Source organism: Apteryx rowi, unplaced genomic scaffold (assembly GCF_003343035.1).
Source record: "Apteryx rowi isolate R43461 unplaced genomic scaffold, aptRow1 scaffold_33, whole genome shotgun sequence".
In the NCBI taxonomy this organism is placed as follows: Eukaryota; Metazoa; Chordata; class Aves; order Apterygiformes; family Apterygidae; genus Apteryx; species Apteryx rowi.
The window spans coordinates 885,602-912,190 of NW_020449752.1; the positions used below are offsets into that span (position 1 = coordinate 885,602).

At 40.5% G+C, this 26,589-nt stretch overlaps 1 protein-coding gene across 1 annotated transcript; it reads left to right on the forward strand.

Moving 5' to 3' along the window:
- The first annotated feature begins 201 nt into the window (after window positions 1–201).
- ATP12A (ATPase H+/K+ transporting non-gastric alpha2 subunit) lies at window positions 202–21,256 on the forward strand. Its single transcript, XM_026071718.1, has 23 exons — window positions 202–444; window positions 2,501–2,647; window positions 4,391–4,450; window positions 5,332–5,535; window positions 6,132–6,245; window positions 6,429–6,563; window positions 7,083–7,200; window positions 7,398–7,666; window positions 8,711–8,909; window positions 9,385–9,494; window positions 10,222–10,356; window positions 10,637–10,829; window positions 11,283–11,458; window positions 12,527–12,663; window positions 13,372–13,522; window positions 15,644–15,812; window positions 16,552–16,706; window positions 17,363–17,486; window positions 17,845–17,990; window positions 18,647–18,780; window positions 19,731–19,832; window positions 20,451–20,542; window positions 20,736–21,256. Exons 1-23 carry the CDS (start codon window positions 436–438, stop codon window positions 20,762–20,764), a joined length of 3,108 nt encoding a protein of 1,035 aa, XP_025927503.1. The 5' UTR covers window positions 202–435; the 3' UTR covers window positions 20,765–21,256.
- Window positions 21,257–26,589: the final 5,333 nt, after the last annotated feature.

A 26,589-nucleotide genomic window follows, 5' to 3' on the forward strand; every position in this document is an offset into this window, starting at 1 on the left:
AATACACCTGTTCCTCAGTCGTGAGCAAACACTACAAAGGAGTAATTAGAAACTATCTGACCTGAAACCCACATGCCCATTACTGTGGTATTTTTCCACCTACTACAGGTGAAACAGAAGATGGGCTGGACCTAGAAGGGGAGGGGTGGAGCGGCAGCACAAGATGCTGATTTATAAAGCACTAGCAAACACCGCTCTTTCTCCACGGGTTCYGGACAACGAACCTGTCCTGCCTGAAGGATGTCAAAGTGCGAGCAGGATTCCAGCTAACGAATGCTTGCCAGCTGAGAGGGAACTACAACCTCTGTGAGCTTTTGCACTCCAATAGCACAAACTGCTCGGAGCTACTTAATTCTCTGACTGGGTTTTTGGTTTTCATCCAGACACTTTGGCTTGTCTGCTTTACTCCATCAGGAAAGAAATAAACTCACCAAGATGGTAAAGGTGAGTACACTGTTGACCAAAATCGCTGTTCCTGAACATGTGGTTTCTTCTTAAGGACTAGAATTAATTTTTAAGTTTTGATATACACAGGTATATTATGCATGTGCGCTAAGTGAAAAATGGAACTAATGCTAGACACTGTTGTGCATCCAGTGCAACAACTGATTTTTTCACTCCATACAAGTGCGTGCTTCTAATCCTAAAAAGCAAAGAGAGCAGACTGGAGAGAAAACAATTCTGGGAATGGCTTGTTTCTTCTTCAGCAGTTCCATGAACACTATTACTTTTGCAAATGCCAAAGCCTGACAGTTTCTGAAAATGTGCTTAAGAGAGGAATCCCAGAAGCCCCTCTCTGAAGGCTGAAAGTAGATCATGCATAGGAGCAATCAATAGATTTTATTAACATCTTGCATTTTTATTATTCTCCTCCATCTGCTAAGTTCTCACAACAGATAGTTGTTTTCTTTTTCTCCTGGTCTCCCTACTTTATGGAGATTTGAAAAGCTGAACAGATTTTTGGGTGGGATGGTTAAGGAAGGAGAAGGAGGAGGTGGATGAAGAAAAAATTCCAACAGATAAACCAGATTGTGCATCTTTGGCAAGGCAGAAGAATGAGAACTTCTCGTAACAGAGATGTCCTTTATCTGGGATATGTATAACCGAACAAATTGAAGTGCTTTAGGAGATGGATTTCAGACATTTAACTCCTCAAACTACCCACCAGTTCTTAGCTTTTCCCTTCCCCAATAGACAAGGTCAAGACTTCAACATTCCTCTAATTCAAGAGTATCTGAGGATAAGATGCCAGTTCTGAGTTCAGAAAAATAGTAAGTTTTAAGATGTCTCAATCATTAGAGCTCTCTGGTTTAGCCTGTATATAATGAAGATGTCCACTTTCAGCTCATCTGAAATATTACCTCTGCAGGAGTACAAACATTGACAAGAGTCCTGCAAAACGTACATGTATTCTTTAGACAAACAGCAACAGCATACATGCTCATATATCCCACTAGTAAAGCACACCAGCAGATAAGATCCAGTAAGCATGACTCTGGTGAAGCTCTGACAGTTAATCTCTAARGAACCCAGCAAGAAACAGGGTCAACCAAATAGCTCTTCCATGGAATGGCATGTGGTTTACAAGATAATTAGGATCAGGAACACTATGATTATAGAAGCCGGTGAATTAACAACACAGCAGGTTTGCCCTTCAGTCTATGGTATTAACTTAAAGTTAGGAGGCAGGAAAAAAAAACCCCATAGGTTATCAATAAAAGCAAAACATTGTAACAGGTCTGGCAGCTTCCCTAGGTTATTTAACAGTTTTATGTATCAGGTAGTTGATCGGCAAAATTGACGGAAGGGTTAGCCACCACCGTGTCAATTCTGAGCTCTGTGAAAAGAAACAGACTTCTTTCTCTTTGGCTACCAGCATGGTGTTTACTCCCATTTCTCACTATGGGATCAAGAGACACTAATTTCATGAGTAAACTGTTAAAGTTGCAATAACATTTGTTTTTCTTGCTTTTTGAAGAAAGATTGTTCACAGTATTATACACGTGTAAATGTTAATTTTAACTGAAAAAAAAAAGTTAGTCTTGAAGTCATGTACTTAGAAAGCTCCAGGAACAGGCGAAGAAAACAGCTCACTAAAATTTTCTTTTTCTTTTTTAATCTTTTGGTTTTACACCAATCTCTTCCTTGGAGCTGATACATGGCTTAATGGTTTAAGCTGGCAGTGCTGAGATCCTGGGCTCTTGTATTCCTACACTTTCTGTCAAATCATAAACTACTAAAAGTTTTGCACATTTCTACAGAAATCACTGTAATTTACATCAGCTGAAGACCTGACCAAGAATGCTGTAATACATGCTGGAGAGTCCTCAGGTTAGGAAAGGTCAAGCACTCTCAGTTGCTAGGAAAAGAGGCAGTAACAACACATAGATTGTCTAGAAAAGTGAATTTGTCAGAGTTTGATTTGTCTGTCATATTTTTTATTGCTTCCTTCAAGTCAAAGCATGTGATCACAAGGCTAAAACCTTATTTTCTTTTACAGAAAAAGTCTGATGTTTACTCAGTTGAGATCAATGGGACAAAAGATCTGGAAAAAACAGAGAAGGTAGATGAAGAGGGTATGTATAAAGACCTGAAAGGCAACAAGAACAAAAAGAAGGCAGAAGACCTTAAGAAAGAACTGGACCTGGTGAGTGTTGCTAAGCTCCCATTTCACTGGGCAGGACCGCATCGAGCCACTGGCTGAACGAATCCTGCGAAAGGGGCGAAGATCTGTTGCAGATCTTAACAGAAGATCTGTTGCACTGGAAGGGTTAATGAGGAAGGATCAGCTTCCTCACACTCTTGAGGTGTGCCGTTCTTAGAAAAGAAGTTGTGCAGAATTAAGGCCTATAACGAAAGAGTGATTCTGGCTTATTTAAGCCACCAATGGCACAGAGCAGTACCTCTCTACTCCCAAAACAGGTCTGCATTTTCCCAGGTGGAGTGACTATAATCAGTGTTTTCCCAGAACTTCAAATTGCACAGCCAGTGAGGAAACAGAGGGAAAGGCAGATGCAAAATGTTTTGTTTCAGAGATTTCCAGTCAGTCTAAAAACATACATCAGCTTTAAGAGCAGGTTCCCCCCACCCCCCCAAACAAACCGTACTGTACTTGAAAAACAGAACACTAAGCTGGAGCTCAAGAAACCTGTATTTTATTTCTGTTTTGCCACTGACCTGCTGGCTGATCTTGGAAAAGTTGCTTCCTGTCTATACGTTTCAGTTTCCCAATCTGGAAAATGAAGATAATTATACTGACCTCTTTTCTGAATTGCTCTGAGAGCAACTGACAGGATAGGCTATTTATGGGCTAGACGGTATTTCAAAGGCAAGGAAACTCCAAAATGTGGCATCAGCTCACCTATCATCTTTCCAAGATCTATCCACATACCAGCTAAAGAATTCTCAGCGCATCTCATCTTTGCCACCAGGGGATGTAATATTACCCTCAGGTACCTAATGGGAAGCCAAAGCACAGACAAGTTAATTGACGCAGCTAGGTACCAATGAATCATTCCGTGAAAACAACGGTGAGAACTCACAACGTCTTGGCTTCTAAATCCCTGTTTAGCATGAGATATAAATAGGTCAATGACACCACAGAGGTGTCACTGCAGGGAAAGGAGAAAAACTTTCAGATTTCCCTCTCCCGCAGCCTTACGAACTGTGGTTAGAACCTGTTGCTTCTTTCTGCAAGACTCCAGCAAATAATGCCACCTAGCCTGCCTTGTCAGCCAGGTGCAAAGACCATTGTCACACATATTCTGACACCACAGTCTTTCTTCTATCAATATATTGCCTACGGTACTGGATTTTTGGGTCTTGTAGCATGTAAGAATGTAAAGAGGAACCATTTATCTAAAAGAAGGAGAGTTATTTGTGGTAAGCAGTATTAACATGAAAGCATCATTCCATTCCTGTGACAGATTTGCTGGAGGAGGGAAGTATTTACAAAAGTACTCCCAAAACCAAAAGAGAAATGTAGCTACCATCTTCCAGTGAAATGTACTCTGCTAGCTCCCGAAATCTGTCTATCTACCAAAACTTTTTGCATGTATCAGTTAAGGCTCTTAACTCCACACGAGGCATTTTTTGTTCACATGAGTTGTGAAACCCATTTTATTTCTGTTCAAGTCAAGTGAAAATGACTTGCAAAAAAATTTTTTTTTTAAAGCAAATGGCAGAGTTGAGGATAGAATAGAGTAGGTTCATGCTTTTTGTGAAAAAACATGTATTGTCTATTCATGAAAGTGGGATGTCACAGTAGCAACTGGGCCCACGGTCCCAGACGATAAGGCAGTTGGAACATTCTCCAGACCCTGAAATACAAGTTCCAGCAGCCCGACATTCTTTTTGCTAACTATCATTTTCTCTTTTTTTTGGAATCCAGGATGACCACAAGCTCAGCACTGAGGAACTGGAGGAAAAGTATGGTACAAGCATCAGCAAAGTAAGTCCATTAGGTATCATTAAGAAACTGTTTGAATCAGGTGCCTTAGCTTACCTCTGGCTGATCCAAAGCTTCGTAGAGGCAGTGGGAAAGCATTCAAATCAACATATCATATATATGAATACAATACACAAAAAGCTAATAAAGCCTAAAAACAGACAGCAAGTCAACCAGCAGCACTGACCTGGATTTAGCCTGAACTTCTCTCAAGTCTGAAGGAGTCTGATCTAATGGTTTAAAATCAAAATCCCTGTACAAAACCTGAAGTCAATGTTTTATGCAGGACCTCATCTTTCCTAAAGACCGAGAAAGTTTTTATCTGATATTCAGATGTCACCACAATTCATTTCTCACTAGCACTGTCTGTAACAATCTGTAGCAAGCAAGAACATGGGAAATGATTTTATCTTGAAGGAAACACTAGATCTGAGAAACTGTACACTGAGTTCCTCTGACTCCTAACAGCACTGCCTCTGAATATCAAAGCATGCAGCGTGGCCAGAGTACAGAGAAGCAGCCCAAGGAACTCATGAACCACTGACTTCCTGGTGAAACACCAAACAGCAGCAAAAAAACTGATGAAGATGTTTGGTTTTAGTACATGCATATTTGACAGATATCTGTCAGAGAATGAAAACTCCTAATGAACACTGCCCCAAATTCAATGCTCCACTAAAGAAATTGGTGTTTCTTCATAGCAGGTATTAATAGTAGCCACCATGAAATCAGAGAGTTTGGAAATCAAAGATCCAGATTACTGCAGCTGATCCACGACACGAACAGCGTTTAAGGAACAAGCAACATGTGAATTTTGTTCTGAGTTGAGACACAAAAATCTGTTCTCTGTGACTTCATTTTAATGGTGTCATTTACTTTTGCAGGGTCTCTCCAGTGCAAGAGCAGCAGAGATTTTGGCTCGGGATGGTCCCAACTCACTCACTCCTCCCAAAGCCACTCCTGAAATTGTTAAGTTCCTCAAGCAGATGGTGGGAGGGTTTTCCATCCTCTTATGGATAGGAGCTGCCTTCTCCTGGATTTCATTTGGCATTCAGTTTGCCCAGGGAGCTGAATCACCCTTTGACAATGTAAGTATTTGAATAACTACAAAGTGAGTATTTGACTCTTTGACAATGTAAGTAGTTTAAATACTACTCCATAGTTATTCAGTAACCACAATGAGGCATTTTATTCTTTCAGGACTCTCCCTCTGCTACTGAACATTTCTGATAAATGCCCAAATACCTGACATACCACTTCTGCCTAAGAGCGCCTGTGCAAGTTTTTATAACCACTACCCATAATCATAATTCTTGAGTATTTATAAGAGGAATACTGAAGTCCATAAAGGACTCTGGAGTCTTTGACTCCGATTCCCTTTTGAGGTACATTCTGCTGGGAATACAATCTGTTCGGGTTCGTGTCAGGTTTTAGTTTGGAGAAGGCTTTCAGAGAGACAGGAATCTTGCTGTTAAAACCCTTTTTTATACTGAAGGAGCCTTACTTGATCACTAACATGGCAAAACCTGGAAACCTCTTTTTTTTAATTAAATACTTTTAGACTGGCCCAAAATCTCATTTTATGAGTCTCCGGAGACAATAGAGAAGAACTATGATTTATTCCAGTGGAGGAAATGCTGAACACATAATTTAAATTAACTGGATTCCTTCTTTTATTGATCAGCTCTACCTTGGCGTAGTCCTCGCACTGGTCGTTATACTCACTGGTATCTTTGCTTACTATCAAGAAGCTAAAAGCACAAACATCATGGCCAGCTTCAGTAAAATGATTCCACAGGTAAGAGTAACCAAGAAATTCTATTTGAGATAAATGTTTATTCTCATAGTGCACCTTCAAATGACAAGAGCAGGCCTTGAGCGATAAGCAGCCTGAATTCTGTGCGCAAAGCTGAATTTAGCTCTCGGTAGGGCACTTAGAGGACGGGGCAATGCTTACTTTTGTCGTACCTTTGTCTTACAGCAAGCTCTTGTCATCAGAGATGCAGAAAAGAAGGAGCTGTCAGCAGATCAACTGGTTGTTGGAGACATTGTGGAAATAAAGGGTGGAGATAGGATCCCAGCGGACATTCGTCTGATCCTTACTCAGGGGTGTAAGGTACAATGATTTGTAAGGTGTGGGGAGAGGGGAAAAACATGGTTAAGAGGCTTTATTACAGCATAAGAATTTCTGGGCACCCAACAGGAATTATCAGATCCTTAATTAGACACAATGTCTATGCAGAAGCTCTACTGTGATGCCCACCTCATGCACTACTTAGTCGCATCCCCCACCTTCCTGAACACCAAAATAAGCCATTGTGACCATACCATATTCTGGCAATACTCTTTGACAGGGCAGAGGCAGAAATACCAATACAATACTAGGTGTCTCCACAGATCTGGAAGTAGATCTTCATACCATGTTTTCTTTCAGGCTGCTACCCAAAATCCTATTGACAGACACATGACATTGATTGAACTGAAATCCCACAGAAATAGATTCTCTCAGTAACACAGGCACTGAGAGATGATGGCCCCGTGATCTATTATCAAATGTATTGCTGTCTTATCTTCTGGGCTATACATAATCACATATTACTAACTTTAATATGGGTATGTCTTTGTTTTGTTAAAGGTGGACAATTCTTCACTCACAGGGGAATCAGAACCACAGTCCCGTTCCTGCGACTTCACCCACGAGAACCCCTTGGAGACTAGGAATATTGCGTTCTACTCAACCACCTGCGTGGAAGGTGTGTACAGAGAATAGGGCGTTCAGAAATGGCACATGCAAAGGATGCTACATAATACTGCTAACTGATTTTCAGCATAATTCTGTGGTGATGTTTCAGTCATATAAAGACTAAGAAAGATCTCTGTCAAAGCGGTACCGTGTCTAGAAGACAGGATCAATCTCTCTTGGAGTTGACAGCCTGTTATTTCTTTGTAGGCACTGCTACTGGCATTGTAATCAACACTGGGGATCGCACTATCATTGGGCGCATTGCCTCTCTCGCATCAGGAGTTGGGAACGAGAAAACACCCATTGCTATTGAGATAGAACATTTTGTCTACCTGGTAGCAGGAGTGGCCATTTCCATTGGTGTTCTCTTCTTCATTATTTCTGTCTCTATGCGATACAAGTTTTTGGACTCCATCATCTTTCTCATTGGCATCATTGTGGCCAATGTGCCAGAGGGACTGCTAGCCACAGTAACGGTAAGTCTGTGTTGGAATCCACTGGCTGCCACTGTAGTTCCTCATCTCTCCTATATTCTTTACAGTGTRACACTATTTGATGAAAAACAGGACAGGCACTCAATCTATTAAGTGACTCGGCTGAGTCAAGTTTAAAACAGGGGTATTTCTTCCATGAAATCAAAAGGACATAAACATTTCTTCAAATGAATTCTGAAATTCTACACCAGCTGTGAAAAAAAATCTGAACTCAAACTTACTTCACCCTCCCTCCCTGTTTCTACAGACCTTTTCTTTAGCAGTTTTGTAGCAAGCTACAAAGTATCTGCTTTGGCGTTCACACATGGCTTTCTGTCCATTCCCTAAAATCATTATCACAAAGAGATATTTTTCAGAGTTGGTACCTTCCTAGGTCAGAAAAGGGAACTCTGACATAACTGAGCCATCATCCTAAAAACTTCAGCACAACAATCCTAATGCAGTTCTACAGAATGTTATTTAAGTGCCATTCTGCCTCAATTGCTACCTGGTAGCATGACATGAATCATTTCCCTACAGCCTGTTTCTGTTTGGAAATGAGGCTACTGTAGCCTAAAGGATGTATGGAAATTCTAGTCATTAACACATACAAAGCACCAGTAAAATCCTTGGCTGAAAAGCAGCAGGAGAACCCCCAAGCAGTATTAGCCCTAAAGTACACCCAAAGTGACCAACCAGAAGTTCTGCAATAATGAAGAGAATTAATTCAGGATTTATTAAGCTGGCAATTAGGAGCTCCTCCCAAGCAGGTTCTTTCATCTAGAATGACCTCTTAACTAGATACCACACTTTATTTCCATCAGCATGCAAGCAGGTTCCTTTCAACGTGTGTTCTTTTGCTAGTTACAGCCAAACCTCTGATGTTAATAATGCCATTACAAATAAAAACAATGTACTGCTGTCAACCAAAAGGTACAAGTCTTAAAAAAAGTTCTCTTTGAAAAAAACAGCAAGTTTGTAACCTCATTTTATTGTTCTGTAACTATGCCTTACTAACAGTGAGCCAAACTTCTTTACATCTGCCAGGTGAGTTTGTCTTTGACAGCCAAACGGATGGCAAAGAAGAACTGTTTGGTGAAGAACTTGGAAGCTGTAGAAACACTAGGTTCTACCTCTATCATCTGCTCTGACAAGACAGGGACCCTCACGCAAAACAGGATGACTGTTGCTCACCTTTGGTTTGATGATCAGATCTACTCAGCTGATACCAGCGAAGATCAGACAAGTAAGTATGGGAACAGGGGATGTGGGGAAGGGAAACTAAATGGATTGAACGTGGTGTTTCACACCCACTGGCTGTCAAACTGGTGTCAATGAGGATGTCTTTTGATAACTGAAGTAAATATATCTCCCTTCCATATAAAAATGCAGTCTGCAATAGCAAAGTCCCTTCTTAGTCACGTAGAGATGTGAAGAAAGAATTAAAATTTGAATTCCACTCACAGAAAATAAGTCTGGAGGAGGTTTTAGTCCAGATCCACTTGCCAACAGCAAATTTAGTAGGGAAATAAAGAGTAACTTTGCCAGAACTGTTAGTTGAGGGATGTAAAGGCTTGTGTCAAATTATTTCTCTATAACAGAACCTACCAAAAGAGCAATTTTCTTCTGCAAATAATTCAACCCTTTTGTTTCAAACTTAAGCTTCTACTGCTATCATGTAATATGTTAAAGGATACAATATTTATTTTACTTCCTCACAGCCCAGCCTTTTGATCAAAGTTCTCAGACATGGACAGCATTATCAAAAATTGTAACTCTCTGCAACCGGGCAGAATTCAGACCAGGACAGGAGAACCTCCCAATAATGAAGGTACCACTTACTTCTTATCAATTTATTTGTCTTCCTCTGGAGGAATATATATGGGTTGTTGTGTTTGGCTTTACTAGCCTCTTCAGTTTTAACATACCCATGTTTGAAGTTACTATTTGCTACATACTCACAAAAAGTTTGAAGGGGGGGGGGAACATAAAACCAAGAGCAACTGTCACTATAAGGAAAAAGACAATTCAGGTATCAAGAAACTTTCTACTACACTATTAATTTAATACAGCAAGAGACAGAAAAAGTAAGCATGCCTTGCTTAATGTCTTTACACATGACTGCTGGAAGTGGCATAGCCTGGTGACTAGACTACAGGCAATACAAATCCCTGATCTCTACTGTTTATTCCATCAATGCCTTCCTCAAAGTCATTTGATTTTGTGCATTTGTTAGCTCAGCTGTACCTGCATACTGCTCTCACTCTAGAACTGCATTATAAAGCTCCCACCGAAACCTGAAAGTGATCACAAATCTTGCACTTTCCCAGAATCATACACTAATTTCATCTCTTTGCTATAGCTTTGTTTTAACAGCAACTGTAAAACTGTAAAAATGCCCCAAATTGTTAGTGTAATGATTTTTAGGAACAACTGTTGCTTCATGTAGATTCATTGATGCTTAAACATCTGAAGAATGCTACAAAAGTATACAAGCTCTCTCGATGGAAGTGCAGAAGTATATATACTACAAACCGTTTCTTCTTTTGTGCATACAGAGAGTTGTGGTAGGCGATGCCTCTGAAACAGCTCTGCTGAAATTTGCAGAAGTCGTCTTGGGTGACGTCATGGATATTAGAGCGCGGAACAAGAAAGTGGCTGAAATTCCTTTCAACTCTACCAACAAATTTCAGGTGTGTTCTATTTTTGGAAATTAGGCCAGACCATTTCCAACCTATCTGCTTCCATTACTGTGTCTAACTCAACTATTTGTGACATGTGAGTTTTAATGCGGAAATGCAACGACATGGGAAATTTAAGCTATAATGAATGCAGTTCATGCCATTTCATGGAAAGAACAATATTCTCATGGAAAAGGATAAGAAACATTATTTCCATTCAAAGTGACCAAAACCAGAAACAGATGAGTATCATATATTCTCTTTCAAATTATTTCATGTTTGTGGCACGCAGCTTTCCATTCACGAGACAGACGATCCCAATGACAAACGCTTTCTGCTGGTGATGAAAGGTGCTCCAGAGAGGATTCTAGAGAGATGTAGCACCATCATGATCAATGGCAAGGAAGAACCACTGGACAGTGAAAAGGCAGAAGCTTTCCAAACAGCATACATGGAGCTGGGGGGCATGGGAGAGAGAGTGCTGGGTGAGTACAACCAGAGGGACTGCAATGCAAAATGGGGTTTTAAATCCTGGTACAACCCAGTGCTTCTGGACCTAATTCCTCTTGCAGTGGAAGAAAAAAAGAAAAGCATACAGCCTCCTAAGCAGAGCGTTAAAACCTCACTGATGTGTTTTAAGTTCTCTGTGGCAAGGATCCTCTTACCAGTATATACTGATTTTTGTCCTGCCACACTGCATAGCTAAGAAAAACCTGTAAGTATCTAATCCACGTTGTTGCATTAAATGCTAAGCCTATATGAACTTCTATGTGAAGGCTACAGCAGCAGATTAAAAAAATCCATCATGAAAAGCTATGCATTAAATGCACTGGAGTTTTATAGAAACAAACAAACAAACAAACAAACAAAGCCTTAGCAAGCTCTCCTCTTTTTCCCACCATCTCCTGTTCATTTCATCATCCTAAGTTTGTTTCCAGGTTTCTGTCATTTGTACCTGCCTGAAAACGAGTTTCCAGACACTTACCCATTTGACACAGATTCCATGAACTTCCCCACTTCCAACTTGTGCTTTGTTGGGCTCTTATCTATGATTGATCCACCACGTTCCACAGTGCCAGATGCTGTCTCAAAATGCCGTAGTGCTGGGATCAAGGTAGGGTTTTTACAATGAACTACACAGTGAGTCTACAAAAAGACTCACAATAATAAAACTGTAAGATCTTTCAGTGCATTGTCAGTAAACACCTTTCCAGAGGTATCTATGAAAAGATGTAAATGCTCAAGCCATTAACACTGTTCTGCAACTATAACTTGAAGAAACTACTTGAAGGCCTGGAGAGGCATAAAAGTTTAGCTCATTTTATATGGGAAACAGACCACAGTAAAGATGTGTGGAACTGAGACTGGATATCCAAATTTGGAAAAGCTCAGATACTGTCTCACTGGATCCATTTCTAAAACACAGAAACCATTGTCAGCTAGAGTTAATGACTTGTAAACAGCGTAAAGTAATAGAAAAAATCTTGTGAAAGTGTAAGGACACAGATCCTAAAGGCTACACTTGTTAAGAACTTTCATGCATGGGAATCACTAAAATCTAAAAACTGTTCAAGCTGACCCGATGCAGCAATTCTAATTTCATTCTGAAGAGACCCACAAGTGAATTCTCAGCTCTAGGCAGAGAGGTAATCTAGCTAAATAAAGCAAAATTGCTATTAGAATTACTGACCCCAGATGAGATGAATCCCGAGTCCCAGAGCTGACGTAATTTTTTGCAGTCTGAAGACAGACATGGCAACTAGCAACCCTTCTTCAAGAAATATTAAGAAAAATCCTTGTTTTACCTGTCAGGACACCTGAGTCACAAGGATCCAGTTTATGACGCGATGCTCTAACACACTCTCACCTTTGAGTATATGTAATGTAAATTCATATATAAAAGCTTCTTTATTCTGCATTATTCTGACCTTGCTACCTGTGATAAATGGTTCCCTTACAGCCCTGATAAACTAAGGCCAACAACAAGAGGTACAGAACTAGTGTCAATATAGAGCTAATTAATTAATAGTCATAATTTGTCTTTGTTATGTACACAATACAGTTTTCCAAGTGCAGATTCTAAAGTGCTTCCTGGTCTACAACAATAGATATTTCATCTTATCTCTCTACATCCATTGTGTATACATTTCTCACTCACCCTAAGTGCTTGTCCCTTCCTCAGGTTATCATGGTCACTGGCGATCATCCAATCACTGCTAAGGCCATTGCCAAGAGCGTAGGCATCATTTCAGCCACCAGCGAGACTGTGGAAGATATGGCTAAGCGCCTCAACATTCCAGTTGAGCAAGTCGATAGACAGTAAGAGCAGACAGAACATAAGGGATACGTATGACTTCATTTTCTGACAGCTATGCCTTCTCCCTCCACAATGCTTTTAGCCTATTTTATACTACAGCTGCTTGGTACGTTCCCAGCCATTGTGTTCATGCAACGTGTCATCTCCACCTAAATAACTATGCATGTAGGTCAGTGCATCTCAGTCTTCACTGGCCCTTGAAAAATCCTAGCAAATACTACTTTGCAGAACATGCTGGACTTTGCTGTCACTGCCAGCCTGAAGAAAAATGCACTTATGGAAAGCAAAATCTAGAATCACATGCAATGCTGGACGATGACCTAACGACCAACAGTTCAAGTTCCTCTTTCACCTTTTAAATGTAAAAATATTAACATATTTAGAGAAACATAAAAGCTTCTTACAGAAAAGAAGTCTCCCCCTACCATTGCTCCACCCCACCCCCAACTCCTCTTTACAATGCATTTTCTGCTAGTTCTGTCTACTCAGGAGGAAGCTTCAATTACTTCCTTCTGTATCTAGGTAACTGTAACAGTCTGGATTTCTACAGTGGCTTCATTCAACACCTGCTGATTAACAACTTAGGCTTCTGAAATTAACTCCATTTGCTGCTTTCCTCAGTGTTGAGCTGTATATGTTGTATGAGTGCACTATTTTTATCTAAGCCTTTTGATTTGAAAATTTACCCAGCTTTCCCATGGCTATTACAGGCAAGCTACAGCAGCAGTAGTTAATGGGATGGAGCTGAAGGATATGAGCTTGCAGCAACTGGATGAGGTCTTGTGTAACCATTCAGAGATAGTCTTTGCTCGGACATCGCCCCAACAGAAGCTGATTATAGTGGAAGGCTGCCAAAGACAGGTGAGTGAGAGATGTGAAAGGTCATACACAGATACGGCTATAGGGCATTCACTAAGCAGTAGCGTTTCCTCAGGTATCACCCCCCAGGTGAGAGGATGGAAGCCAATTTGCAATGCACTCTAAGCCTTGCTGATATTCTTCTCATTGTGCAAGGACATTACATATCAGATTGCCACAAACCGACTAATTACACTCCTGTCTCCTCTGGATAGAATCCAAGATGCTACAATTCCCGTTACAGACTCTGAACTCCTGCTGACAAAATGATTTTTTCCCAAGTTTGAATGGCTTGGAGCTGTACTGAAGGTCTGACTGCCTCTTTGGCACGTAATTCTGAGAAACTGCTGCTGTGATGCATGCAAAGCTTCCTGGGTTAAGACTTGTACGTTCTTTGGGAAGGAGCCTTCCCCCAGGAATTCTTCAAACTCAGATAAAAGCAACATTGTCACCACATCCTCTCATCTTATCTCTCGTGGGCTATTTAAACCTATGCACTTCCTGCCCACAGGAATATTTAGAAGCGAAATAAGGTATTAATCCCACAAAATGTCAAAGCATGATTTATCTAGGGATAAGCCTAATATTTACTTCTGAAGACTGTACAACAACTCACAGAACTTTATGAATATAAGGCAGGATTTAAAGAGGGTTTGTCCCATCTACAGGCACTACTATTACGTAAAGTAGCATTAACTGCAGCCAGCACGAGAGGCAGAGGGAAAGAAATGAGATGTGCTGCGCTCTGAAAAAGATTCACATTATCAGAGGATTTTCCCCTTTGACACAACATTTTCTAAACAGATGCTGTGAACTGAAAGCTACGCGACCGCCCTGCCTGAACTTTGCAAACAAAGCAGATGCAGCACAAACCATTATTTTATTTTTGTAATTACACCAGAGCTGAGCTTTCCAATCACCATTATCAGCTCTTTGGGTTTAAGCCTGAWTTGCTTTGGGGGCGGAGGGGGAGAGGATAAAATCTTTCTATTTCACCTCTTTTTCCTTTTTTCCTTCTTTTTGAATGGTCTTTGGCAGACATAGAGTAAATGTATTCTGTACTGCTTAGACACCCACACTCCTAGTGGATTTGACTTTTTAAAGGATAAAGAAGAATGACCCCTCCAATCCCTAAGCCAGTCAGTCTACRTGCTACGTTTAGTACTGAGAGCTTATAAGCCCTTCTGTACATGGCATTATTCATAGGTAATGACACTACGCTAAATCCCCGAAGGGACAGGACATTCAGTATTTGTTTTAATCAGTTTGCCAGGCTTTCTCCCACTCACAACACTCTGAATTGCTATTAAGCTATGAATTTTTGCATCAACTAGAAGAGGAACCTTAACTGCAGCAGATGTTTCTCTGGAAAACACCAGAGAAATTGACTTGAGGAATCAGTTTTTTCCATCTGTTCAGCTACTAGCACAATTCTAGCCCAGACTGGCAGTGACCAAGAGATGCTGGGTAAGATGAGAAGTCTCTCTAACTGAACAGTTACGTAATTTACACTTAATACCAAAACTGACTCATTCTATAGACACTTCAGAATAAAGAGAAGGACAGAACATGTCGTGTCAACCGAAYCTCCCACAGATGCGCCTGGGTCAACTCAGGCAGGGATAAACTATATATACTGGGAGAGATGTCTTCCTTTTTCATCTCCCTTACAGCCAGAAAGCTGTATAGCACGGAAAGAAATAATCAGATCTTAAATGCATCTACTTCAGATGTCTGCTTCAGGAAGATATAAATCATAGCCCTGAATTTCCCATTTCTCTCTGCTAACTATGAAGGGAGGAAGGCAACAAATTCAGATACAGACACCTATAGCACAGAAGGCTGCTGCTGATGCACTGATCCTACCTATGGTCCTTCTGAACACTGGGTATGTTTTATGTGGGTAGGAAGAAGATTCAGAAAATCATACCCGTATGGTTCACAAAGCACCTTCCAGCTGCACAGATTAACTTTAAAAAGCAATGAAGGAATACAGGAAGTACTCATCTATTCACTCTCTCCTAGAGGTTTAAAGACAGGGAGCATGATAAGAAGAGATCTTCCCTAGTGGAAGACAGCACAGTCTCCTCAAAAAATCACATCTGGATCCTTTGTGTGTTGCAGGGAGCAGTTGTTGCAGTGACTGGAGATGGAGTCAATGACTCCCCTGCTCTTAAAAAAGCAGATATTGGAATTGCTATGGGTATTGCTGGCTCTGATGCAGCTAAAAATGCAGCTGATATGGTACTGCTGGATGATAACTTTGCTTCTATTGTCACAGGAGTGGAAGAAGGTAAAAATAATGTTGTTATGTTGCTATTCACTTTCTTAGTTGAAAGCTACTGACAGCCACACAGGACTTACGGGTCCTTGTGATTCCCATCATCCCCACCCACTCCCTTCCTTTTTCTTTTATCTCCTTCCTGGATTTGGAAATGTGGTTGTGATACTCAGAAAAGTTAGGGAATTAATTGCATTCATAGACGCATGATAAACCCACAGACAGTAAGAAAATCATCCCCCTCTCCCCCTCTCTTTTACATATATTTGTTAAGTACATCATCAGTCTGCTATCTTTGGTTGCTCAAACTCCAGACAAAGGCACTTCCCATCTTACTTGCTCCTGTACAGTTCTGAGCCTCACAAAGATCCAAATTTTTCCCTCTACATTTTCATTCGGTTGCTTGTTCACACATCATCTTCGCCCTGCTCCATCCGTGACACTATCACACTCCACTCTTCTCTCACAGCAAAGAGACTGCAGTTTCCATGAACACTAAAGCTTATCATGGAATGGGATTTTTTTCTCTTCCCAAGAATATCAATGAAAGAGATTTTTTATTTTCCCTTGAATTTTCAGAAGGGTGGAAGGAAAGGTAGGGGAATAGCTTCAAAAAAAAAGGAAAAAACAGTATGAGGAGTGCAGACACAAACCATAAATACTTTTACTTTGTTTAGTTAAAAATTTCCTTTTTGTTTTTGAAAACACTACTGGCAATTAGCTTTTATAGAAGTGCTTCTTTTTCTTCCAGGCCGCCTGATCTTTGATAACCTGAAGAAAACAATTGCCTACACTCTGACTAAGAATATTGCTGAGCTCTGCCCTTTTCTCATCTACATTATTGCCAGTATTCCAATGCCCATTGGCACCATCACCATCCTCTTCATCGACCTGGGCACAGACATTGTAAGTTGCCGTCTCATAACTGGTGTCTTATAAGTCAATTACTTTTTACTGAAGTATCATGATAAATGAGGGAGGCTGGGTGCAGACGGATGTGCAGGTCACTGGAAGAATTAGCTGTCTTACCGTACAACCGCGTAATGAGCTGGTAAAAAGGTAGAGGACTAGACTAAAAACTGCTGGGTATGGAGAAAGAGGAGATGAAAAAAACTGCAGAGAGAAAAAAGGGGTGAGTGGAAAGAAAAGACTTTTCTGATCTGCACTGACCAGCAAAACTTTTGGCAGTATCTTTCGACTGGAACATACAAACTGCTGTCAAGAGATCATACAGATTACTGCAGTCAGTGTAGGGAATGAATACCAGACACTTGATCAGAGCCCAATCTGGGAGATATGGAAACCCTTTAACGTTTTCAGTGTCCTCTAGCCCTTTGGATTGTCATATGATCATTAGACCCATAAAAGACTTTCAGCCTTCCCTCAAATCCTTTATATGTGTCAACACAGTGCTACATTAGGCCTTCTTTCATTTGCTCTGTATATACTGAAAAGCCAGGGTATATTAACAGAAACACTTGAAAAGTAAAACTTTTCTGGTGAGCCTCTGAGGAGCGTACAAATTTTGCCAGCAAGATTCTGATGGTTTATTTTTTTTGTAGATTCCCTCTGTTGCATTAGCCTATGAAAAAGCTGAAAGTGATATTATGAACAGGAGACCTCGAAACAAAAGGAAAGACAGGCTGGTGAATCAGCAGCTTGCTGTATACTCCTATCTGCATATTGGTAGGTTGGCCTATTCTCTGAAACACTATATTGCATCAGCATAGCAAGACAGAGGCAGCTTCATTCAGTTTTGAGAGCAAGAGGGGGATCTGAAATTCAAATCTTGCCTCCGATCACAGTTCGCTRTGGTAGCCTAGGCAAAAAAACTAGCTTCCTTCTGTCCCTCATTATCTACCGGTACAACGTTTTCTATCTACAGAGGTCAAGAAGCTTAAGAGCACTGAGAGCTGTAAAGCTGTATTAAAAGCCATGTCAAGTTGCACAGCTTAGGAGATTAAGACCAACACTTAAATCCCCCAAATTCCCCAGTGCTCCTAGATTTTGCTTCTTCCTCATTCCTCCCTCTTTGATTTTGCAGGTATCATGCAGTCAGTGGGAGCCTTTGTAACTTATTTCACAGTGTATGCTGAACAAGGCTTCCTCCCTTCCGCGTTGCTTGGCGTGCGAGTCAACTGGGAAAGCAACGCCATTAATGACTTTGAGGATTCATATGGACAGGAATGGGTAAAGAACCACTGAAACACCCTCGCGCTTACCCAACACTTTCTGAAAATTTCCACACTCTTCCAAAATAAAAGATTAGGGAAAGAAAGAAACAGAGCTTTAAATGTATAAATAGAGTTAGTTTCATCTAACGGTCCCTCAGGATAGATTCTTTAGAGCTTCTACCACCTGGCTCCTCCACTCACACTCCATTCATTCATTCTTCCAGAATTTCCCTTCTTCTGACTCAAAGCCTCTGGAAATACACCTTCTTCTCTGGACTTTATGTTTCGACTGTCACAATCTCTCAATCCTGCTTCTGAATAGCACTACTGAAGGACTTTCCAGACTCCCCCTCCTGCTTTCACTCTTTACCCTCTCTCTCTCACCCTACAGAAATCACAATACACAAAAGCTAATAAAAAAATAAAAAAGTTAATAAATCAATATGTATTCCTCCCCACACCAATTTAGCTCTCCAGCTTCATAACTCACCTACAGCAACTTAGCAGACTGGAACAACTGGCCAAAGTCTGATCTTCACACTTCTAAATCTGCAATAATGCTGCATTCACATCTTAATAATTTAAATCCTACTCTCTAGGTTTGCAGTCACTTGCAGAAAATACGAGTGTCTGCTATAACACAGCTATTTGTTGTTTTCCTTTGCTTTGCAGACTAAATACCAGAGGATGTACCTACAGTGGACTGGCTATACTGCCTTTTTTGTCAGCATCACAATTCAGCAAGTGGCAGACTTGATCATCAGGAAAACACGAAGAAACTCCATTTTCCAGCAGGGTCTTTTCAGGTAAGGTTTGCAGGTTCCTTACCTGACGCATGGAAGGATAAATTAGCGTACTGGTAACTTTAGCAGAAGGTTAGCTCAGTGATTTAGACCACTGATATTTAGTCTTTGAGCCAAGACTAAACTTGGATTCAAGCAATAGCAAGTCTCAGAAAAATGTTTTATGACACTTTCCCCCCTCCTCTTTCCTACTTCATAACAGTGGGTTTCGTTAAACAAAGACTTCATACTGTTTCCTCTGAAGATGCATCACCTTAAAAACCAACTCTACGTTCTGTTCAATAAAATGTGTATTTGGTCTTCTCCAAGGGAATCGCAGCCTTCCAGAAGAAGAGGTACCTGCTGGTCAAACTCCCTGCCTGCCCTCTGCAAAAGACTTTGTATTCTTCAAACCCATGAAAGCCAGGGAGTTAGAAATACCTAACTGGACAGACAGAGGCCATGTATAAAAGCTGGCATCTAGTCAAAGTATAGGAGAGCAAATTGTTTTTCTTTATCTGCAAGCACAGAACCTACACCTATGTATATTTTCTTCCTCAGAGATAGGAAAGCAAATTATTTTCCTTTCTTTATCTGCAGGCACAGAGCCTACACCTATGTATATCTTCTTCTTCCATATACATGGGTCACAATGTGCACATTCACAGTGCAACTCAAAGACATGACTAAAGCGTACTGCAGGTCTACCTAAAGCTAGCTTTGATCCAGCTAGGTCAGGAACGGTAGCAGGAAAGATACAGGTGAATGTGATGTACAAGAGTGCTAGAGAGTCTACCAGTCGTTCCATGCTACTGTGCTTGCAAGTGCTCATCATCTGACGCACGTCATTCAAGCTAGCTACCAGACACACAGCCGTAACTCGGAACGTGGCATGGCCTTTGCGTTATGCTGCAGCAGCAGTTTTTCGTACATGGACAGAGGCATGTAACCTTTCCTCTTTGGTTTTCTTGTAGGAACAAAGTCATCTGGGTGGGTATATTTTCCCAGATAGGAATTGCTCTGATTCTTACTTATGGCCTTGGACATGTTACAGCCCTGAACTTCACACCCCTCAGGTGAGTTCTGCTGAGTGCTTACTTCCCTTGCCCTTCAAGCATAAACAGACCTGGAGGTACCATTCTGCCAGAAACAGGCAAACGGGAGCTCAATTCAAAGATAAATATTTAAGAACATTCATTGTGAAGAACGGGGTGAACAATTTCTTAGCCAAAAAGGCCATTATTTTCCACAAAAAAATGCACTACTGTTTTTACTAAATTTATTACCAAGGATACAGAAACTTACTTGTGTAGAATAAACATTTTAATATCTTCCCAGGACATCCCAATATTCTTTAGAGATTAGATAATATTTTGCTTAGCTTAACTCTAGGCAAGCAACTTTTATTTATAACACTTTCAAACTATTCCATTTTTCTGCCATCTTTGGAGACTGCAATTCCACTAGGTAGTGTTTACTTCTGACTGATATTTGGAATAAAAGAATTCAAGCAACTACTTAGGCTTGGGAGGCCTACATGAACATCATCTTATTTCTAATTCTCTGAAGGCTAAAGTTTAAAAAAGAAAACCCAAGAAGGCCACATTGTCTTTTAGTGACATCAAAAAGAATAGTCAGAAAAACAGTGGAGAGATTAGATGCTTCTGAATAAAAACTYCCTTTCTCACTCCCAGGTTTCAGTACTGGTTTGTGGCTGTGCCATTTGCCATCTTGATATGGGTCTATGATGAAGTCCGCAAGCTGTTTATCAGGAGATACCCAGGAAGTAAGTAGAATTTTCTACGTTTAGAATTTGAGTGTAAGGCGTCCTTTTCTATCCTTTAATTCATTCACTGACTTTAGCTGCCTCGGATGGATGGGCTGCTTAGAAATGGACCGTTTGGTCACAATGATTACTTTCTCTTTTGGGGGAAAAAATAAAGTTACTGATTTTTTTCCCTCTCTTTCTCATACTGCAGGCTGGTGGGACAAGAACATGTATTATTGAAACAGTCCTTATCACTGGTCACCTTCCTCCTTGTGGAGAGCTGCTTCTCCATCCTCATTCAGCCTCTGCTGCTTAAACGTCCTGTCTGTGCAATAATCACTTGGGCTCGCCCCATGAAGGGTTGAAGAAATGTCATGAATTTCATGAAGAAATAAGGACTTAAGAGGCTGATAATTTACCTTCTACTGTACTGTAAAGCTTACACTTGTCTAGAAATTGAAATGCTATCTATTTTTGTAACAAGCACAATTTTCCCTCCTTCGAAGATGAACTTGGAGAGCACCCAGAGAGGAAAACACACATAAAGGAAAAGAAAAAAAAGACAAAAACCCAAATAACATAAGGCATTAACTTGCACTAGAGGTGTTTGTTGATTTTTTTGTTTTGGTGCAATTGAATTACAAACGAGTGCATGCATAGATCAGAATTATGTTACCAAGGGTAACAAGGCTGTATAGGAATAATTTGATAATAAAAGTATTTTCCAGAAAACAGTTCTTCACCTTATTTTCTTGTAAAGACTAAGGAGATCTAAGTGAAACCAAAAAGGATCTAACCTCTGCCAGGGTGAAAGAGGAAAGAAGTGCACACTCAGCTCTCACTGACAGAGAATAACGTACCTCAAAAACCTGTTCAGTTTTGATTAATGCATCATGGAAACCAAGGCACAACCAGGTGATGTCAGCATTTTAAGAGGTTCAATTTAATGCTCATTTCCCAAAGCCCACAACCTATATGGCAAAATATACCTTAGCACGCATCAAAGCAGCACAGTTAAAGTTCTCTTTGAAACCAAGTCTATAATATGGCCAGTTCTGCAAGAATCAACAGATATCACACCTTGTTTAGAGTACGGCTTTACAAATTTTAAAGAAAACAAGCTAAGTAATGTATGTTGATATTTCACGTTTAAATGCAAGTCTAGACAAGCTTTAGAAAAGAAACAGGGACAGACACAGAACTTCCTGTTGCAGCCAAAGAAAAGGATTACCAATGAGAAAGATATCAAGAGAAGAACCGAGGGAGGGGAAGGGAAGAATGTTTTCCAGCCTAAGCTTGCCTATTTCCAAATGTCCACACCCTTAAATGCTAAAAGCTACTTTGCATTTCGGAAGCCTCCCTCCTCAGAACTTCTCCCTATAACACCCAGCTAGGTATTACACTGAGTATCAATTATACTGGGTATCACTGTTTTTCACATATTGAGATGAAGAAGAGGAATTACAAAAGAAGGAAGAGTGATAGGAATAAGCTTGTAAACTGAATTATGAGGGCGAGTCCAGATTCCAGGTACACGCCCTCACGTGCTCCTTATCACTTGGCAAAGCAGCCCTGTCAGAACACACCAAGAACCAATATGTGAGGCGCCAAGCTGACAATTCCAACACCTCGTCCTTTGTCAGGTGTCGGGACTGATTTGTTTTCTGTTCTGCTTAAAATACAGGAAACATATGAGGAAAAGCTATAGGGGAACAACATAACCCTAGTTCCGCCACCTACAGATTTGGAGTACCTAGCCAAAACTACATGTTCACATTTAGATAGCAAGAAAAAAGAAAGGGGGGGCAGTTTCTGCACAAAACAAGGGGGGCAGTTTCTGCACAACATGGGGGCAGTTTCTGTACAAAACCAAGAAGCAACATAACTATGATTGTCTGACTTCAAGAATAATCAAAAATATATTTTTCTGAGAAAACTCTGGGAAAAGGTAACTGGAGAGGTTGTCCATTCACAGAATACACAAAACCCTAAAAACACTGAGGAATCCAGTGGTTGCTCTGCAAAACCACCTCAGGAGTAAAGAGTCCGCAATCTTTTGCTTGTCAAAAACCTAGATTTGGTAGACAAATTGGACAGACAACTCTTAGAAAAAGAGATTTATCTTGGGCTCTAAATCCTTGTTGTTATCACCTCATACAATCACTCTTGAAGAATGGAAGCGTGCTATCTCTAAACATTGCAAGCTGGGAGCCTGGGTGGCTGCATTTTCTTTCTGGCCTCGCTTTGTCACTTGGAGTACCTCAGCACCTCTGACTACATTCACAGGCCACATCCATTTGTGCTACTAATACAGAACAAAAACATATTCACAGAATTGTATAAACTTTTTTAATTGCATCGCATACGCCAGAATGACATGTGCAATCGTGACCTGTAATCATATATTAAAAAGCACAATAGGTAGGAGAGGGCCTTGCTCTCAAACGGGCAGAAACAGTATAATCTTTTTGCCTTCTTTACTTTTTCCTGACTTTTCTAGAACAGAAGTGCCTTCAAAGACCGATTTTTCCCTTTTAGAAAGCTTACTTTGCAGGTTAAGTAACCCGGAGTTGAGGAATATTGATTAGAAGCACTTCAGATTCAAAAAATCTGAATTGATCCCAACAGAAGAAAGCTGTTACTTTGTAGGGCCAAACTGGAAAGCTCTCTTAAGAGAAGCTTTTTGCTGAAACTGCAAAAAGAGCTTGAAGAAAAGTCCAATAGGTCATATGACAACAGAGAGAAAAGCATGGTTGTAACTCCGTCAAAATGGGATGAATGTGATGTGTGAGACTGAGGCATGTGGGCTGGAGGGAAGACTATCTGCTCATCGCAATCTCACAACACAGCAGAAGAGACTGATAAAACCACAGAGCCGCAAGGGAGAATTTTTCAAGGATTTCAAGGCCATATTACATCATTAGAACTGCAACAGTGGAAGCTAATCCAACTTCTTCGTTATTTTAGTGGGGACATTCTTCCCCTGCTGTATCACAAACCATTCAGTCTTCATCTGACAAAATTTGTCCTTGCAGTGTTACAGGGAACTCTTGACAGATGATGTCCTTGGCTTGAGGAAGCATCAAACAAGGAAATCAGGAAAAAAACACACAAATTAATGTGAGCTGGAAAAAATTCAGCAGCACAGGAAAAAAAAAGATCTGAGAGGAAAACTTAAATGCTGGATATGATATATCCATTTTTAGCATTAGCATATGCTCCTGACAGAAGAGCAAAAGAAGTCTGTCATAAAGAAGTCTGTCATAACAATATCTCGAAACCTAGTAAATGTACGTCTCCATATCCCTCTGTGCTCAAGTGAGTCCRGTGAACAGCCCAGCGCAGGTTTTTTTTGTTTTTTGGGGGCAGTGGAGTGGGGAGGAATTGCAACATCACAAACTGGCACATGAATAATTGTTTTAGGTTAAAAAAAAAAAAAAGGCCATCTAGAAGATCAGTAACAGCAAAATAAAGCAGCTGATTGTCTGGAGCAGAAACCTCAGATTTAGCAGATGATTCTGATATGGTCTGCTCTCATATTAGCAAAGTCATTTCTGCTTTTAACAAGAATCACCAGCAAATGTTCCTTTGCATTTTAAACACGTCATTTTAGTTCAAAGCTCTCTTCAGAGCCTAAGAACAGTATGTAACCTAACAGCTCCTCTGCTTATGACTCCCTCACGCCAGTACTTTCTTTGAGAGGATAAGATGCACTTAGCAATCTGTTTTATTGTATCCAAATCAGACATAGGCAAAGCAACAAACTGAAAAGGCAAGATGAAGAAATCAGAAGATAAACATCGTTTCCAGGAATGACAAAGCCCAAGAAGGCCTGAAGACAGATTCACTGTTTCTAAATTTGAGAGACTTTCCAGCATTACAAAAGATCTGGAAAGCATTAAGGCAAATGAGAGTGACAAACAGGCCGTAGGTGTGTAAAAAATGACTCCTACATTCACTCACTGGCATACATAATGTTTGCTAGAACAAATGCATCTGGGAATTACTGCATTGGACAACACAGACCATTGCGTAATGGCATGTGTGGGACACAGCCGGGAATACCTCCCGGTCCAGTATAACTGCTCTCCACTGAAAACTAACTGATCTCTGATGTTATGGTATCTGATGCAAGCGAACGTGAAACTCACCTTAACGCAGACCTCATTTAACCCAATAAGCTCAGGGAAAGGTGCTCTCCCTAGCAAACAAAGTTAAGATTACTCACAAGGAAAAGTGCAGTGAAGGCACAATCCAGCAGCTCCTGTTTATTTCATGCAACCGACAAAGAGCAGATAAATCAAAGGTGAGCATGAATATACACACTGCTGCAACTCAAACACCCACACAGGCGTCTTCCCTCCAATCTCATAATGAGTTTGCAAAAATGGCAATATTTRTGTCACACATCAGTTCTTACAGTTACCGCTGCAACATTTATTCTATTTCACCTGTTCTGGATCCAAGCTGTCTGCAGGTGAAAGATGCTCACTATGGCATGGCATCTCTATGTTCTAACGGCTCCTGAACCAAAAACGTTGTAGACACTCAGTTCAATTCTAAATGTGGGCAGGATACACACACTATAACCCAGAATCTGAAAAACTGAGCTGGCAGGCTCTTTATAGGAGGGAAGGTAATTTACTTTCCTGGTCAGGTCTTTGACTCTGTGTTTTCATTTAATCTTGCACAGTCTCTATCACAAGCAGCTTTCAACTTTGCAAAGGTTTCTTACTACTACATGCATATTATTATTATTAGTGTTATAATTTGAGGGGTGGAAGCGTGTAGACACCATAGCAATGGGCCATGATCCTCCTGTGCTAAATACTAAAACAAAAAGAAAATGTAATTTCTCCACTCAGAGTTCTTTCCATAGAAATTCCTTAAGTCAGTTCTGAAGCCTCAAAAGGAGTAAGATTATTTTCCCTCAGTCAAATAAGTAGCAATAACTCAAAGATACACAAAGGACAGGAACAGTTTTTGAACTGGAAAGTAATATACCTTCAAGCAGCCTGTCTCTTTTTGGGCTACAACAATGCTGCAAGCATGTCGAGAGTTAAGTTACTAGCTCATAAACTGAGAAAATTTTCTTTAACGCAAAACTGTGCTTTCTTGCTCCAGCCTCAGCCAGACTAGACAGGTCAGAAGCCCCTGCTGCTTAGGCTGAACTTTACAGCTTTCCATTACTTCCTTTTGCTCCTTTTAACAACGGTTTCTTTGCAGTTTTTTCTAGTTTAAACTAGCTTGCACCATTTCCCCCCCCCCCCCCCCCCCTTAACACCTTTCACCTTTTACATACTATGTTACTAGACAAATCCTGCATTCTGGTCAAGAGGCAACAAGATGAAAATTGAGAACTGGCTTAAGGCAAAGTGCTGCTCCACAGCAAAGGAGAGAGAGAATTCAAGGATGGCAAGAATCTCTGCAAAACAGTGTGTAAAGCCATGTAGACAGGCAAATTGCACGAGTTTCTRTGTCACGAGATCTGCATCTTGGCCCTGTTAGTACGTTGCTACAGACTTACTCACACACCTTTTCTCATGGCAAGACTGGGAATCCTGTCTGTGAGCTCATACACATTTCGTACTATGGCTGGACACTGGGATTTTATATTACACTTCCTAGCACATGGATTTTGAACAAATCAGAGTCATGAGCACTTCATCTTGAGATTAGTCAAGCTTCCAGCAGGTAAAAAATAGTAATACCTTCTGCTATAACTGTGTAAGAGCTAAAGCTCTTACGCATAGCAGGTCTAAATTTTCCCTTATACTCAAATATGCAACCGATTCGGTACTAGTATGGAGAGATGCATGTAATATCTCAGTGCAGTCTTTTTAGTGACTGCTTTATGTAGAGCATACTCCTTTGCGCGTTAATCAGTTTTGCAGTCCTCATGTAGGATACTCATCCCCCCTCAAAACTAATTATAATAAGGAATCCTCAGTATTACATTTTTAACCACATCATATGATGCAAGAGTTTAAGAGTTGTTTGAGAAAGCTTGTGATACTCAGAGATTTCAGTGAAAACTGGAGGACTGTATTCTTACAGGGTGGAGA

Excerpts from the sequence above, each read along its gene's own strand:
- ATP12A (XM_026071718.1), top strand. Across the intron at positions 11,459-12,526 it reads GCCGTAGTGCTGGGATCAAG|GTTATCATGGTCACTGGCGA; the intron begins GTAGGGTTTTTA and ends TCCCTTCCTCAG. Across the intron at positions 12,664-13,371 it reads GTTGAGCAAGTCGATAGACA|GCAAGCTACAGCAGCAGTAG; the intron begins GTAAGAGCAGAC and ends TGGCTATTACAG.